Below are 18,295 nucleotides of genomic sequence, written 5' to 3' on the forward strand. Positions count from 1 at the left end.
TTTTGAACTATTTAAACAAATTTTATATAGCAAGCAACGTATCGGTAGCAAGCGTTGAACGTTTTCATTCCGATTTATGAAACAAGATTGGCAATCCATTTAGTAGAAGGAAAGTTATTATGGTTCAAAATGTACATACCGCTTTCGCTAATTTGCACTACTATCGCTTTCTCGCTCGTTCTCGTGCCGTGTATGAGCCTTTCCTTTCCGTCCGGCTTCTAATGGCATAACCAAAACTAATATGCCGGCTTTCCCCCACCAACTGCTCTCGTCAAGCAACCCAATACGAATAATCATAGGAACAAACATGTAGTGGACCTACATATAAACTTTTCATTATTTTATTGTTCGGTTGTTGCACCATATCGACGGCTCTGTGCGGGATGGGCTGAAAAATTTCACTTTTCTCGGTCGTTTTCGAAAGATTTTTCAAAACACAATTTTTCCGTTGATAATGAATGTCCTACATATTCCAAAATTTAATACAACATTGGTACAAATATTTTAGACAAAATGTCGAAGAAATTGATAGAATCCATTCAGTACAACAAAAGATATAAGCGTTCAAAATCTTACATTATTTTTTTCCGACATTTTGAAAAGGGGCCCCTATATTGAAAGGTAAGTCGTTAGCCACGACAAAAAGTCTACCTATCGAGCAAAATTAGAATCCAACTTTGCCACAGAGCTATCAGAGATGGATTCCAATTGTGCTCGATAGGTACAGTTTTTTGACTTCACTCTTTGCGCAACTGTTCTCTATAAGCTGTGTATCATAGCTGCCAGATGATTTCAAAGGTAATCTCTACTGTCCTTATAAAAATCTGAATTTCTCTGTATTCCGTAAATAAAAGATCATTTTTATAATGTTTGCGCGTTCAACAGTTTAAAGAATCGTTTATTGTTAACACTTTAGAAAACTAATTTGTAATGAGAACCTTAAAACAACCTTTTTAGTTCAATGCAGCAATCCTATTGCCGTTTCTTGACTGATTTTATGATACCTAAATTATTACAAAACGCAAAAATAGACAATGTTAAAAAAGGATTTGAGTTTTTATAAAATATGTGTAAATCCTAGTGTAAATCTGTATTGTATTTGAATAAAATATATTATATTATTATTCCGTATCAGATCTGTACCAGTTTGTTGAAAATCTGTATAAATGGTAACTCTGGGCGGGATGGACCAGTGAAAACTTGCCCCTACCGTAAAACTGCACCACTGTTCCAAAAAGTTCATTCAATCAGGGATGCCAGATTTGCAGACAAGTCTGCAAATTCGCAGACTTAATTTAAGCAGCAGATTTTTTCGATGACGCAGATATTTGCAGATTTTCTAGTTTGGTTGCAGATATTTGCAGATTTTTTAGTTTTGTTGCAGATATTTGCAGATTTTTGAATATAAAGGCTTTTGGTTACACTAGCTTTCCTGACATTTTTTGTTCTTCCCAGACTTTTAAAATTATTATTGCAGACATTTGAAAAAAGTACCTGGCATCTCTGCATTCAATTGCTGCATTGACATTTCTCACGATATCTCTTTTGTTACGAGTTTCTTGTTTGTCGCGTTGTAAAATTACATTCATTCATATTTTATACTTCCACAAACAGTTCCAAATCAACAGAGTGGGTTTTCAATAACATTTTAAACGCAAGTGTGTAGCAAAAAACTGCTCAGCTTGGTACTTTTCGTAGCAAACGACTCGGTGTTTCAGATGAGTCGTGTTGTAGTAGACAAACGCAACGGAATGTCAACGATATAGCTTCCGCAAGTTTTTCTGGAGGAAGAATGGACTGCAACTCATAAATCATTATTTGGTTTTGTGGGTGGAAAAAGGGGGAAGTGTAACGCGCCCTTGCAGGATTCTGCAGTTACCTTCAAAAAGTAAAAGTGAATCTGGGCCAACAGCAGCGGGGACGACAAGTTCAACAAAAGCGCTGAAGTTGTGAAAATAGTTCTTTTTTCCAGCGGCGACAATGCTCGCAAAATGGTGCCCGAGAGGGTTGGCTCTGATATTTCTGGTGGTGATAGGTGGCCATCAGTCGTCGGACGGTGCCCATCTAACGGGGTCGTTTCCTGTAGACGGATTTTTTCGGTTTTTGATTAAGTTCGGGTTCCAAAAAACGGAGAAACATTCCCAAAAGAACACCGAATCGGACACATTCGGATACATTTACGGGAACATTACGTCCCAGTGGAATTTTTCGATGCCAATAACGTTAGCCGTACTAGACAAGCACAATTTTTTAGAGTACTACGCTAACCGGAACAATTACAATCGGGAAGTAGCTTGCCAGCGGATGTTCGATAAGTTAGATAAGGTGGCCTTCAACAGCGGATGCAACAAGGGAGCTGAAGCCGATTACTTGCGGAGAATTCCCTGCAAGAAGGGTTCACTCTGTGCGGATGAAGACAATCCGACGAATGTGGTCGCTGGGAGTCAGTTTACTTATGTGATTAGCGATCCCAACGTGCCGAGGTGAGTAAATCGTTATTTATTGAGCATCTGCGTGACGCTTTTCTTTGCCACTTTATCGATGCACTTATTGAAACCTGTTCTCACGTATGTGATAAGCATTGTATCTGTCGTGTACAATCAAAATTATCTCGAGTAGCTGCGACGTACGGTGCTGGAGATTAATGTCTAATCCGATTGCTTCCATGGATGTGTTGAATGTGGCATTGCATGTCACTTGAGTAAACATCGAAGTAGAAATCTCAGACTGTAGCTGTTTGTGGTAGCTTGAAAGGTTATTTGAGTTGAAAGATTAAGATACGGCGTAGCAATCACATTTCAATTTGTGTAAATGGCTACTTGATACAAGATGTTATCACGGTCGCTCAGAGAAAAAAACGAAAATATATGCATTTGCTCTTGGTTGTTTATTGTAAATTCTAAGCAACGATGCGAAAATATATATCAAACCATTACATATTTCGTTTTACAGATTTTGGTACGTCTCTTTGGTGTCCTGCTATCAGAATGCCACCACCTGCCAGTGGCACTATTACGACTATCGGAAGTATCACGCGGACGCGCCGCCACGAATCGAATACGACATCCAGCTCGTCAATGGAAACCCGAACCGGCAGAGTTTATCCTTCTTCAATCCTTTGCTTTTCCACTTTTCGTTCGATCAGCAAAATACGCTGGAAATGTATTTGATATTTTTCGTCATCTACCTGGTGATGGTTCCGATGCAGATCTACGCGGTTCGGCTGCAGAAACACCCGGTCACGAGACTCTTCACGATCAGTTTAACTTTGGAGTTTATCAGCGTGTGCTTGCTGCTAACTCACACCGTTCGTTATGCGATGAATGGTGTGGGGAATGAGAAGGTGGCCATCACCGGGGATATTTTCGATATTTTCAGCAGGGTAAGATGGTTTGATTTTTTGATGTAGTCTCATTACGTAATTAACGAATGTTTTACATTATTGTAGACTTCATTCATGTTGATATTACTACTATTGGCGAAAGGTTGGGCCGTCACACGGATGCAGATTTCCGTCAGCAGCTGGATCTTGCTGATGGTTATTTGGATTCCTTACTGCGCGATTCACGTACTTTTGTACATTTGGAATAGGGTATGTTTTAAAATATAATTCATTTACGTTTTGCTAACGTTTTCAAAAATTGCAGACTGAAGTCGACATTATATCCGATATCGACGAATATCAGACGTGGCCTGGATGGTTAGTGCTGGCTTGCAGGTACGGCGATGATATACTCATATCATCGAATTATGAGAAACATTAAGTCAAAATTGTTCACAGGTCAACTATGATGTTGTGGTTTCTGTGGGAACTGCGTACAACGATGAAGTATGAACACTCCACACAAAAATTGGATTTTTTGCTGCACTTCGGCGCTTCAAGTTTAGTGTGGTTCATATATTTGCCCATTGTGGCAATCATCGCAGTGAATGTTAGTCCACTTTGGCGATATAAGCTGCTGATGGGTAAGAATTTAGGTTTATTACATTCAATTGTTTGTAAATTTACATTGAATTATTTTTTTTAGGAATAACGAACTCAGCAGACTGTCTTGCTTACTGCGTAATGATGGGTCTGTTGTGGCCAAACCGGGCTGGTCAATATCTTCTGCTGACGGGTATCAACTATGCCGGTAAGTCTGTAGATCATTTTCAAGCGAGGATCCTATCGAAATCGTAATGGTGGGAAGTGTCAAAAACACGCAAACGTTTATGTCCGGTTTCTTCCACGGATTATTTTTCATCGCTCTAAAGTTGGGAACGCAATTCGGCGCTTAGTTCGCGCAATGCTTCCTGTTCGAGCCACGAACTTTTGTTGATCACCGAAGAACTTACTTCCTAGATGTTCAACAAATTAGCACCGAAAGAGCGCCCCGAACAATCATCAAAATACGGAACGCAACGTTCTTCTTTCTTGCTCTTTGGCCGATTTGTTTCACAGATCGCTCTACCAATGTGATCGACGTACACACCACGAAACTCCACCGTGAACAAGGCAAACTTAATCAAGAAATCGCCGCCGTCAAAACCAAATAGACAGCCAAAGTCCAGCTGTGCTGTTATTGTACCACGGCTCACCGTACCTAGCATCAAACCATCAAGTCTACCAAATCGTTGGGGAATCCTAAATTTATGTTGCATACTGACGACTTTCAGGATCGATCTGCCAACATGAGATTTATTATTTTTGTGATGTGCCGAATATTCCGGCCACCTTGAAACACGTCGTTGTTTTGAAAAGTTGTTTTTTTTTCTCTTTCGGTGCTTCCTCCTGGTATTTGATGTCGGTTGTCACGGTTGAAGGTGCTACTTGGGAATGTTTTAGCTCAGTTGCTCGTATATCATATGACATATGTCCACCATAAATCCAGTGACGGGCAACCATTGTCCTTGGAGTAGTTCATCGACATCGACCGAGAATAAAGTAAAAACCAGGTAGATCGAACGATTGGGGTTAAAAAAAATTCATCCAAGGTTGGATAACAGTCAGAGGATCCTGTACATCCAAGAAGAAGTCCGTTCGAGATTCCTGCACTGGGCAGCGCATGAAACCCTTTGTTGTAGGGAAATAAAATTGGTTATTCGACTATGCCAACGAAAGGCAAAAACATCACAAATACGGTAGATACCCAGTAGACAAAAAGGCGGCTAGGTGGGTTAAACTAGATGCTGGCGATCTGTAGGCCATTGTATCTTTGTTCTAGGCTGTCCTTCGTAACTTGTCATTTACTGTAAAAGTAGTGTGGGTGTGGATAAACCGTGAAAAACGTGTAAACAAAAACAAGTTGATGAAAACTGGGTCTGTTGCGATATGTGCAAGGGAGTAAGAACATTTTCATTGAGCGGGCGTTAATAAATCTATTGCGCATAAAAGCTGGCAGTGCAGAGCCTGTCTCGCAGACTCGGATGGTAACGACAATACGTCGCGCTCGGGATTGTCGTTCAACGAATCGTCCGTTAGTAAAAGTATGTCACAAAGATTACGGTTTAGTTTGCAGCATCTGGTGGAGCAAAGAAAACATAGCAAGCTGCGGGCGGAAGAGGAGCTGAAAGTGAAGAAGCTAGAAGAGGAAGCAGCTAGATCAAGAGCAGTAGGCGCAATCAGGCGGTTTCCTATCTCACAATCAACGCCAACGTATGCAGCGGTACAGATGGATGGGAACAGGTGAATTCAATACAAAACGGATTTATTAATATTCCAACTGCCGCCTCATACGGGAATGTAGGCTCATTAAATTCAGCAGGCATACTGGAACCACCCTAGGACCAACAAGTGCACAATTGTCAGCAAGACAGGTAATGCCACGTGAGCTGCCGAGGTTCAGTGGAGATCCGCAAGAGTGGCCTATCTTCTGTAGCTCCTTTGGCAATATAACAGAAGTGTGTGGGTATAAGGAAGTGGAAAATTTGGCTAGGTTGCAGCGATGTTTGGGGGGTTCCGCATTGGAGGCCGTACGAAGTCGTCTGCTACTTTCAGCATCTTTTCCATATGTAATGGATACGCTTCACAAACTGTAGGCTAGGAATATTGATTAGCTCGCTTTTGAAGCAAGTGCGAAACGTACCCCCACCCAAGTCGGAGAATCTGAGCACAATTATCGCCTATAGTCTAGTGATGCAGAATTTAGTTGATCATATTGTCTTATCCAAGCAACAAGCGTATTTGTCGAATCCAATGTTACTACAAGTATTGGTAGACAAACTGCCAAAACCACTGACGATACAGTGGGCAACCTATAAGCAAGCAATCACATGCGTTAAACTGGCTACGTTCAACAGTTTTATGGCCGGCCTTGTTAATCTGGCTCCGTAACTAATCGTCGACGTAGACTCTGCTGAAAATAATCATAACTTGATAAGCCAGAGAAGCCAAAGCAGCGGGAAAAGCCGTTTACTCATGCCAACGAGACAAGGAAGGAAAGGAAGGTCCCAGTGGAAATTATTTCGAAGGCCTGTTCGTACTGCGGAAACGATAGTCGTCAGATCCTGAACTGTTCTAGTTTTAAGTCATTGAACATCGCAGGGAGATGGAAGGCGATGCGCCTGAAGAACTTGTGCCGGTTGTGTCTCGTACCACATCAGCCTTGTCGCTCGAAGGAGTGTGGTGTGGAAGGATGTCGCGTTCGCCATCACATCAGCCAGGCAATCCGAATCAGCGAAGTCAATCGAGACCGTACACCACCATCATCATCACATGAAGTCCCTTTCGCTATTCCGATATCTACCTGGATGATGTGTCATAGTCGACTTTGCTAGAAGAGTCATTAGCATTTCAGTTGGGAATTAACGGAGAACCGCAAAACCTCTGACTAGGCTGGACTAGAAAGATTGGAAGACAAGAGAAAGGCTCCAAGAGTGTGAGCGTTCAACTTTCGAGTACAGGCAAGAAGCAGACGTTTCAGTTGCGGAATGTACAGCAGTAAGTGAGCTTGGTCTTCTCAGTCAAATCTTGAACTATCCCGAGCTAGTAAAAGAGTACCCACATCTACAAGATCTTCCAGTCACCAGTTACATAATACCAGGCATGATTATAGGTATCGAGCACGTGCATTTGCTCACCAACCTGAAGATATCGAGAGGGTAGAAAGACAGATCCAGTGGCGATGACAACCCGACTCTCCCGCTGATGTATTTACGGAAGAAATTTCGGGAGCGACAGAATCGTAGAACAGTTGATCCCACACGTCTGCAAAGGTGTGACTAACAGTGACATGTATGATTCGATTATGAAGTCGAAGAAGCTATTGTACCTGAACCAATTCGGTCAGAAGAGGATCAGCGAGCTCAAAATATTTTGGAAGTTATTACAGTACGCGGGGGATCCCGAATTGAGTCTGGTTTGCTTTGGCGAAAGGACAACATTCTATTCTCGGAGAGCTACAAAATGGTGCTGAGCAGGCTGCGAGGTATAGAAAAGCGGCTAGCTAAAGATCCAGAGCTAAGACGAAGGGTGAACGAGCAAATCGGCAGCTACGAGCTCACTACGAGGGATGCGTCCGCAAAGTCTAGTGGAATTTGCTTGAACGATCTACTGCTGAAAGGGACATATCTGCTTGTGTCACTGGTAAAAGTCTTACTGCGGTTCAGACAAGGCAAAGTCGCGGTGTATTCCGATATACGGGAAATGTTTTTACGAGTTCTCATCCGAGATGAAGATAGATGGTCACAATGTTTTCTATGGAGAAGCGGAAAACATAGAAGTTTACGTGATCAACCCGGCGATGTTTGGTACCATGAGTTCTCGACGAGAATAGTGTCGACTCGGTAAATGAGACCGTAGTACTTGTTAAGGACGTGCAAGTTATTCACGCAGCAGCGAGATTCCAGTTTGGCAAAATACTGTCCAACGAGCAACTCGGAGAAGTGGAACCAGCAATAAGTAAATCGTTGCACCTCGATAAGGACGGAACAGTCGAACGCGTTCTAGGTGGATGGGTTACGTCGGAAGACCATTTTACATTAGATCCGACTGTGTTGGAGGAATTTATCGATCTTGACCATGAAATTCCTACACAACGGCCAGTGTTGCGTGATGTAATGAGGTTATACGACCCTTAGGATTCATTGTACAAGGGAAAATTCTTATGCAGGAAATTTGGTGTTCTGGTACGGACTGAGACGAGCCGATCGTTGAGCAGTTACACGATGATGTGGATTGCATTGTACAGGACAACTGGATGCGACTGAAGATTAGTAAAGCGAAAGTTCCTCGCTATTTCTTCCGGAATTTCTCGCCGCAGGAAATTCCTGATGTCCAGGTTCATATATTCACGGACGCTAGCGTAGCAGCCTGCGCGTTCATGGCCTACTTAAGCATAGCAGTTAAGAGGGAGAGCTGGTGTTCATTGATAGCGGTGAAAACTAAAGTTGCTCCACTTCGAGCGCAATTAATCCCGCGTTTGGAGCTACAAGCGGCTATGATGGGATCCAGGTTATTACATAATATCTGTTACTCTTACTATTAGCACTCAAAGGCGCTTCCTGATTCGGCAACAGTTCTTGCCTGGCTCTGCTCCGATAGTCGCCGTTACCATCAGTTCGTCTCCTTTCGGGTTGGCGAGATTCTATCACTCACCAGTATAAATGAGTGGCGCTACGTGCCTTCTCGAGAAATCGTTGCAGATTATGCCGCAAAATGGAGCTCAGGGTCATCATTCAATCCAACTTTGGTACCAGAGGCCGCCATTTCTGCTAGATCCAGAGAGTCAATGACCTACAGGGCGACCAGGAGATATTTTGCAGCGCTAAATGCAGAAAACTAAGAAATTCGAGTGTTCGTCGTACATCTAACAGTAACAGAAGTGGTGAATGCGGAACGTTTTTCCAATTGAAACCGACTGCTACGTGCAATGGCGTATGTTCATCGTGTTATTAATGTATGGAAACACAGAGTAGTTCTGAATCAGACCGAGTACACAGAGGCAGAAGAGATGTTGTGGTGTCAAGCACAGGCACAAGCATACCCAGAGGAACTATCTCTGTTGGTTGATGGACGTAGCGTTTCCAAAGGCAGGTCACTTTGTATGCTGTCCCCATTCGTGGATGAAGCTTTGTGAGCAGAGCCTGAAAAAATTGACATTTCTACGTGAACTTGAAAGAAAACAAAATTCAATTCACCCCCGCTGCGATGAATGAAATGTTTGCTTCGTTTCTCTCGTCATTCGTTCTCCCAACGTAGCGCAGTCAGGTTCGAACATGTTCGGTTTCAGAAGCAAAGTGAATTTTGTTTCTATGCTAGCACTGAGAGGGATTATTGAGCAAAAGTGCACCAGATATAGATTACGCAGTTCACTTAGGCTCGAAAATGTAGAAGATGCTAACTTCTGCCTTCAAACTGTCGACATAATAACAAATGAATGCTTTGGTTGGTTAATGAATTTATATTTCCTCTGCATTCAAGCATTCGATTCTGCATGAAATTTCAGTCAGTTGGAAAGTGAATGAATGAGGGAGGCGTTGAATCTGAATGTCGGTTTCGGTAAATGCAAGCAGAAATAGGTAACTGATTTTGAAATTTCGTGGCTCTGTTTGTGAGAGCAAGTCGTCAGTTATTAGAAGAGATGAGGAAGATTACCGAGATAAACGTACCATGTGCATCCACGTTCACCATCGCTCGAGCTCAGAGGTATTTTAACGTTCCCGCAGCTCCTCCCATGGGTGGGCCGTGGGGGTGAATGGTGAGGATTGTCAAAAAAGCAATATAAGCCATCTCCGATAATCTACATCATCCGAGTGATGAGATCTTGGAGGCAATAATGTTGGAAACGAAAGGGATCGTCAATTGCCGTCAATTAACCTATGCTCCATTGGATGCTGTAGATTAAGGCACTAACTCCGAATCATTTTTTACTGTACGGTTCAAATGGAATAAAACAGCCAATCGCGGATCAGCCAGATGGCCGATGTGTTCTTCGAGCCAATTGGAAAGTTGTCAAAGAAATTTTGGATCAGTTCTGACAAAGGTGGGTTCGAGAATACCTCCCAGTGCTAACCAGGCGGACGAAATGGTTCGATGCAGTCAAGCCCCTGGAACCGGGCGACCCAGTCATCATAATCGACGAACATGCTAGGAACCGATGGAAACGAGGACGCATCCTGGAAATCTTCCCTGACAACTCCGGACAGGTCAGGCGTGCGACAGTGCAGACAGCCAGAGGGGTGTTCGCTAGGCTGGTAGTAAAGTGTTCGGTCTTGATGTTGTAAGCAGTAGTCATCAGCCGGAGCAACTTGCTCCGGAAGTGGCAATGGTTCACGGGTCGGGGAATGTTGCCGATACCCCTCGTCGCAGCAAGTAACTGGTGAACCAATTGACCAATCCCACGCTTGTGAAATGTCACGACGGAGCAAATCGAACAACTTGAAAGATATTTCGGGTACCAGCGAGACCAAATTGTTTGGAGCCGTTTCGTGGTCAATTCCCAGTGGTTCAAGCGGTTGTCAGGAGTCTCCTTCAAACCAGCTTCCGGAATAGCTTGGAGATTACTCCCAACGAGTAAATGTCCTGGTGTGAGAACCTGGAGATCGGACGGATCGTCCGGCATTGGCATCAGCAGGCGAGAATTGAGTCACATCAATCTGCACCAGCAGTGTGAGCATGTCCTAGTACGCAACGTTCATGTTTTTGATTGCCTTCAACAGGTGTGTCTTCGCAGATTTCACTGCGGCTTTCTAAAGACCGCCAAAGTGTGGAACTCGAGATGGGATAAATTTCCAGCCAATTTCGTTGTCGGAGCACCAGTCGAAGATCTGATTCCGATCATACTCATCGACCTTCAGCATGCGGTAGATTTGGTCAAGTGCGTTCGAAGCACCATTGAAAGCGTTAGTGTAGAGCAGTGACTCTCAACCTGGGGTCCGCGGACCCCTAGGGGGCCGCGAAGTCATTGCTGGGGGTCCGCGAAGAAAAATATATTTTTCGAGCGCAGATTGGAATTTCAAGTCTTATTTCCTAACAAACTGAAAATAACATATTGATAGCATACAAAATGTTCATCCGTGGGGGTCCGCAGCGACCCAGGGCAATTTCTAAGGGGTCCGTGGTACGAAAAAGGTTGAGAACTGTTGGTGTAGAGTGTAACTCTACCACCTTTCCTACCTACCGCGACCAGACGACGGAGTAAAGTTAGGAACGCTGGAGTAGTCAGGTCGCTCACTAGCTCGATGTGAACTGCCTTCGCAGAGAAGCAGACGAATATGGCCACGTACACTTTCGTTGGATCACGGTTAAGGATGGCGGACTTCAAATAAAACGGTCCGCAGTAATCGACTTCGCAGACGGAAACCGGTCGGCTTGACGAAACTCTCGATGCCGGAATATCTGCTGTGCTCTGTTTGACTAGTGTGGGCTTGCTACGGAAGCAAGTGTGGCAACGGTAACAGACGGATATTACGAGATTTTCGACGCCCAGAATCCAAAACTTCTGGCGGAGAATTGCCGGTATGCAGTGCCTGCGTACAGTAGCTGTAAATGATAAAAACTAACCAATTGAACAGTAGATCGTCCTGATCGGGTGTTTCTTTGCATCAGTCAGCGCGGCATTGCGAAGCCGGCCACCGACACTACTTCAGCGCGGACGACCTTGCAGTAGGTTCACCACTAGCGAGTTCGGGAGTCTCCTCAGCGAAGAGTTCATCCTGCGCGAGATGACAGAGCGAAAGTTCGACGTGTTGAAGCCCTTGTGCGGTAAGTGGTTGGACTAGATGCGGGTGAATGCTTGGGATGGCTTGTGGTTTGTACTTCTCCTTTTCCGAATGCCGTTGCGAGGCTCGTTTGCGAAGCACATGCATATATCACTGAACGAGAGCTGACACTCGGCGCAGCTGAAGTAGCGAGCGAATAGCTCGGTGCAGAAGCTCAGCCGTTCCGTGATCATTGCAACTAGCGGTATCTTGCGTCCTTCGGCGGACATTTCGGGGGATTCTTCTGCGTGTAACGTAGAATTCGACCCAAACTCTGGAGAGCTTCATAGCCACGGTGTCCCAGTTCAACATCGTGTACAGTTGAAGATGTCGGCAGAACTCAATCCTCGGGAAATATCGTCAGCAGGATTGTCGACTCCAGGAACATGCTTCCAGTGGTTGAGATCGGTTGATAACTGCATCTGCGAATCCCGGTTTGCGACGAAAGTCCTCCAACGGCTCGGGTTCCCGTAAGCCATTGGAGAATGGTAAAGGAATCTGTCCAGAAATAGACAATTGCAGGAAGCTTCTGCGTTGCGGTCAGCTCCTTGTACAGCTGGGTCGACAAATGCGCGGCGCAGAGTTCCAGTCTGGTGATTCTATGACGAGTAGAAAACGAAGCTACATTGTCATATGCGCGCTCAGACGCGTTGTGTCCCATTCATAAGCTTCGCCATTCTGCTTTCGAGTCCACAGTCGCTGCATGAAGAGTTTGGCTTTGGTGATCGTTAGACATCGAGTCCGAGTGGATCAAAGATTTGGACGATGTACGATGTCACCTTGCGTTTCGTCAGGACGGATGCGGCTAGCGGCAACTGAATCTTGAACCGGAGTATGTCTAACTTCGGTTCCCAAATGAGGCCGAGCCTGGTGACGGCCTGGTCACCGTGAAGATTGTGGAATGATGGAATTGCCAGATCATAAGATGGTACATCCTTCAGAACCTCCGGAGAGTTCGATTTCTTAAGCGGTAATCCAGAGGATGCTAGTATTTCCGAGTTGCGTCGTGAGCAGCTTGATGGCGGATTCTACGTCCGGCACCTCAGAAAGAAAATTGTCGACGTAGAAGCCTCCCGTAACTGGTCCACTCGCGACTGGATACGACTGTCTGGTATCCTGTGCAATCTGCTGTAGAGTACGCGTTGCTAGGTACGAAGCGCTCGCTGTTTCGTATGTTACTGTCTGCAGTTCATGCGCAGTGATGGGTTCATCTGGGCCTGTATGCCACAGAATTCTCTGAAACGGCTGATTATCAGGATGGAGGAATACATGCCGGTACATCTTCACGATGTCCGCAATGAATGATGTAATGCGTTCAAAATCTCATCCTGATTTAGAGTAGATCTTGCTGAACTGTGGGTCCGCCCAAAAACGCGTCGTTCAGTGAATATTCTGACGCCGTCTTGCAGGATGCGTCGAACACGACCCTGACCTTTGTCGTGGTGCTGGACTCCTTGAAAACGGGATGATGTGAGAGAGAACATTGAGGCTTCACGTCATCTACACCCTCGTCAAGACTTCTCATGTGACCGATTTGACGTCCATGAAGCGATGTTACGATTCCTTGATTGCTGGTTCTCGTTGCAAACGGCGCTTCAGGCTGTGATAATGGCGTTTAACGATGGTTCTGGAGGCCCTCAGGAAGGATTGTGGCCTCCATGAACTGCACATAAGCTGGATCTTGCGACTCTACACGAACATTCAACTGACAAGAATCATGTGCAGGATCGTATCGGTGGAAGAACTTGTATCGGTGGAAGAACTTGTCCAACGCGATGAATTGCCCTTCGCGAACGGAAAATTCGAACGGAAGTGAGCAGTTTTATTATTGAACGATTGCTTCTTCCCGTCGTGAACTAACTCACTTCTAAGCGATATCGCAAATCGAGGGCGCGAAACAATTTTCCACTCGATTCGCGGACCGTCCACCGATTGCCACGATGACTGAAGGTTACCCACTGGCTTAACCAATAAAAAACGCTACTACAAGCCACGTTTGGCGGAAAGTTGGAATGGACTCACCGGAGATTCCAGTCCGGAACCAGAACTGTACCTTAATGACAAGGCAGTGACATTTATCACCAGTACCTTCACTGACAACAACAGCTTCCCAAGCGACGCTCGTTTAGCGTCCGAAATGGCTCTGCAGATGTGGCTGTCGGGAGTCAACTACTTCCTGATCCGTTGAATAGCGACCAGCCCCAAAGTCCCACCTTTCCACCACACCATCTGTATCACTTGCCGTCGTGTTGCGGCTTTTCCACTTGCGCGCTTGATTTCACGCGAATCTTTATTCTAACCGCGCGATTGCGTTTGCCCGAAAATCCTACTTTATGGTGCACCCACCAATTCGCAAACGTGTTGACGATCTTTTCACCAACGCAATGGCTACACTTCACCCAAACGGTACCTGTTTCCATGATTTGTTCACTACCGCACAACGCACTTGCGAAACTGCATCGTTCTTCTTTCTTGCACTTTGGCTTATTTGTTCCACAGATCGCTCTTCCAATGCGATCGACGGCGCCGGAGGTTGAGTGGTAAGCGTGACCGCCACTCATTCCAGTTGGCCTGGGTTCAATTCCAGCCGAGGTCGTTGAGATTTTCTGAGGTGAAAATCTGTGGTCACGTCTTCCTTCGGAAGGGAAGTAAAGCCATTGGTCCGCGGTCAATGAGTTGATGGATCGATATCTCGTCCAGATAGCGGAGTCACCTCTCTGGCGCCGGTAAAGAAGAAGTAGAATCCAACTTCTATACTTACATCTATAAATATCTTCCTCCCGTGATACTTGTGGAGTGCGCAGTATATATACGGCCTCTAGCAAAAGCAAGTATCAGACTAACAATTCCTTCCCTTTCCTTCCGCGATCCACATTCGGGCCTGGCCGGCGCCGGTATTGATCAATAAGCATTTTAGGATTACCAAGAGTTGCACATTGAAAGATGTTTCGCTACTCCCAAGCATAATTATCTAGTGATTCCCTGTGCAACTTCAGCTAATCCAGATCGATAACGGGGTAGCAGCCAGGGGTGATCGCACAAGCTCAAGCTCAGATCGCTCTTCCAATGTGATCGTCGCACACACCTCGAAACTCGTGTTGCTAAAACTAAATTGCTTCCAACACTGTAGATTACATAGACATTCGCTGGGGCTTTAGTTCAAAATACAAGAACAATAAAAACGGACAAATTTAGGACTGTTCGGTTATGGTAATCAGATCAGAGTAATATCTATTTATTATAAAAATAATGTATGGCAATTAGTGAAATCATCTTTACCCTTTCAGGCATGGACGAACTGGACGAGTTCAATGAGGCGCCGCACGTGGTTCACCGGGACTCGGACGTGCTGGGGGTGGACTGCGATGACGATTTCGCGGAAAACGACGACGAAATCGAAACTCTGGTGCTAAGCACGGATGATCTACTGAGTAATGGTGGTGCCAATCATCATCAGCCCCAGGTGGTGAGTAGTGGGGGCAGCAAACCTCTGGTGCTGAACGGGCGCAGTCGGAACATTCTGTAAGTATTCAATTTTAACAACAATAATCTGTATCTTTATACCTGCGTAATACGGGAACGACGAATTTTGTACATACTAGGTCAAACGATTTTTATGGAATTTTTCAAAACCTGCTATTAATATATTGATAAATATTGAATCTTACAAAGAAGCCACGTAAAAGTATAGGAAATAAAAAATCCAAACCATGTGCCATACTGAAGATAATTAATTCATCGCTTGTTGATAAGTAGGAAGATATGGGGCGGATTAGCGAGCACAAAGCTGTTAGAGCACCCCTTTTGAGACTAGCAGTTACAGATTGACGGCTGAGTAATCGAAGACTCCACTAGTTTTTCCTCTAGTTTTGAGCCGGTAGCACGAGCGTTGTGAGAGGCACCTTCCAGTAGTTAAGGCGTGTGATATAGAAAGAAATATAGCAATTAACGACAGGCCAAGAATAATGATGTTATTTGTACATAGGATTTAATGAAATGTAAAAACAGCAAATAGTAGGTAAAACTTAAGTAGTGAAACGAACAAGTATTTCAATTGAAGCTACGGTTTTGTCAGTGTACGGTCTCTGGAAAAAGAAGATCACCTCATGCTTACCTGCTACATTAGAATCCCTTCGTTAGTTCCGACTGGAAGGGCCTTTTAGCTGTTGTAACACTAACGAAGTATAGCACAATGTGAGATGCATTTTTGAACCGGTAGTTACTGATAAAAAACAGAACATTAATTTCAGTTTTACTGTACTCTAGAATAGAGCAGCGTTTCGTAACCCTTCTTAATAGTGTTCGGTGTAGCTAATTTTGAATTGCAGTTTGGTACTTTTCCTACGCTCTATTTGTACAAGTTAGCAACTACATTGATTGTTTAGCAAGATCGTGTGACATATCTCCAAAAAATGTTGAAATTGCTCAGAGAATAACACTATTTTTGCGTAATTTAGAATTCGAACTTGTTCGAGTTTTCTCTAAAACCTGCATTCACGCCCAAATTTTTCTTTGTTTATTGGATTTTAGACGTCATTTCCTTTCCTGCTCAACTAATTGTTAAAAGTTTTTCGCCAATCGAAAGAAAAGTGTTCAATTAGTCTCTAGTCCAACACCAACGTTCTGTTTGCTACGTCAAACTTATAAATTAACGAAAATCGACCGAAAGGATTATCTCACAATCAGCGTGAAAAGAAAGCAAAATTTTGGATCTTTCTATTCGTTGTTTCCCTTAAACCGTGAATTTTTGTTTTCATACCTACACGTTACTTTAAATTTTGGTGGATAGATTGCTGACTGATATTCAGTTCGGTTGCCATTTTTCTTGCTGACCGATCGCAGCCACGACGGATTCGCTCCCGAACAACCTTAACAATTTGCGGAGTCCTGACGCATCGTTTGCTGATAGTCAGATTGTATGATTATGCCATTTTCTAGTATATCTTTAATCTGTTCTTTCACGGTTTGTTTGTGACTATGTGGGCACCTGTATGTCTTTGTGTAATTTCTTTATAATAGAAATGTATATAATTCGCTCAAACTTTCAAGAGTTTTTCCGAGGTCCGCAGGGTCGAACTCGACTCAGCTCGATGATTTGGGACAATGTCTGTGCGTTTTTACGAAGCAGAAAAAAACTTTCAAAAAAGCCCTTACCAGGAAAAAATGTTGGTATCTCAGCGAACGGGTTTGGGCTGCCACCCGACCCGCTTATAAAAGCTGCTCTTGTCCAGAACTCGTATCATTCATCACCACTTACTCGTTGAACTCCCCCCATACCCAGGTGCTTCAGGGCACGCATCGATGAGATGGATTGTCCCTCAACGCTGATCACGATACGCTGGATTACGGTTGCTGACCAACACTATCTCGCTACAATTTGACGTCATGCATATAGGTTTCCACGATGCTTATTGGCTCTGCCGTTAACATCACCATCTCCTCAATGGTTTCGCCCGTTATCGTCAGGACAAAATCATCATGCAAAGCCGACGATCTCCACTCTCCTGGGCAGTTCCAGTGTCAACACTCCGTTGTACATTATATTTCAGAGCGTTGGGCCGAGTATGGAACCCAGAGGTACTCCCGCCGTGACCCTAATCGATCTCTGTCCCATGTTCGTTTTGTAGACCAGTACTTGATTCTGGAAGTGACTTTTCAGCAGATAGTCCGGAACCCGCATTCTGTGCAGCGCTACGGTGATAGCTCCCCAGCTAGCACTGCTGACCGCGTTCTTCACGTCTATCGTTACCACGGCGCAGTAGCGATTACCCCTTCTCTTTTACTTTCATGCTTTCTCCGCGTTCGCGATGACTGTGCGGATGGCGTCCACCGTCGATATCCCTTTCCGGAACCCGAACTGCTTTTACGATAGTCCGTTCTCACTTTCAGCGTAGGTCGTCAGCCTGTTGAGTATGACCCTTTCCAGAAGTTTATCAAGAGTATCCAGCAGGCATATAGGTCGATACGATGCTGGATCTCCTGGTGGTTTTCCTGGTTTTGGCAGCAACACCAGCTTCTGTATCTTCCATCTATCCGGGATATAGCCTTCGTCCAGGCATTTCTGTAGGACTATCCTGAACATGTTCGGAAATGCCAGGATCGCGGTCTTCAGTTCCACGTTGGGGATACCATCAGGGATACCAGATTTATTTTTCTAATACCTTGTCTTCATTTGTCTTGAATGACTACGAACAGGAACACTTAGAAAAATCTACAAGGACAAAAACGTTTTAATATAACGCTCTCTAAATAAACGTAAATTATCAGAGTAGAAGTTTCCAGTAAAAAAATAAACAGGAATTTTAGGGGTCGTACACAAATGACGTAGCTTTTTTTCGGCGATTTTTGACCCCTCCCTCCCCTTCGTAGCATTTGGTCACAAAATTCTAACCTCCCCCTCGTAAAAAACGTAGCATTTACCTACCCCCTCCCCCTCGTCCCATGCAAAGCGCCCGGGAGATGAAAAAAAATTACATATGTTTTTCAATTATTTTAAATACATGTCCTTTCAAAATGTTTGGCGACTTTTATCAACATTTTCATTATAAAAGCAAATTGCGTGCAAAATAAGCCCATTTCGTGACAAATATAGTGTTGATAGTTTTGTTTTGAATTT

The 18,295-nt window shown here is 44.3% G+C and overlaps 1 protein-coding gene across 1 annotated transcript; it reads left to right on the forward strand.

The window, feature by feature from the left end:
* Positions 1–1,582: 1,582 nt before the first annotated feature.
* Positions 1,583–18,280, forward strand: LOC131690816 (integral membrane protein GPR180-like). The gene is made up of 7 exons (XM_058976855.1): positions 1,583–2,483; positions 2,953–3,382; positions 3,449–3,592; positions 3,648–3,718; positions 3,782–3,966; positions 4,029–4,133; positions 14,967–18,280. Exons 1-7 carry the CDS (start codon positions 1,981–1,983, stop codon positions 15,203–15,205), a joined length of 1,677 nt encoding a protein of 558 aa, XP_058832838.1. The 5' UTR covers positions 1,583–1,980; the 3' UTR covers positions 15,206–18,280.
* The last annotated feature ends 15 nt before the right edge of the window (positions 18,281–18,295 follow it).

This window comes from Topomyia yanbarensis, chromosome 3 (assembly GCF_030247195.1).
Source record: "Topomyia yanbarensis strain Yona2022 chromosome 3, ASM3024719v1, whole genome shotgun sequence".
NCBI classification, from domain to species: domain Eukaryota; kingdom Metazoa; phylum Arthropoda; class Insecta; order Diptera; family Culicidae; genus Topomyia; species Topomyia yanbarensis.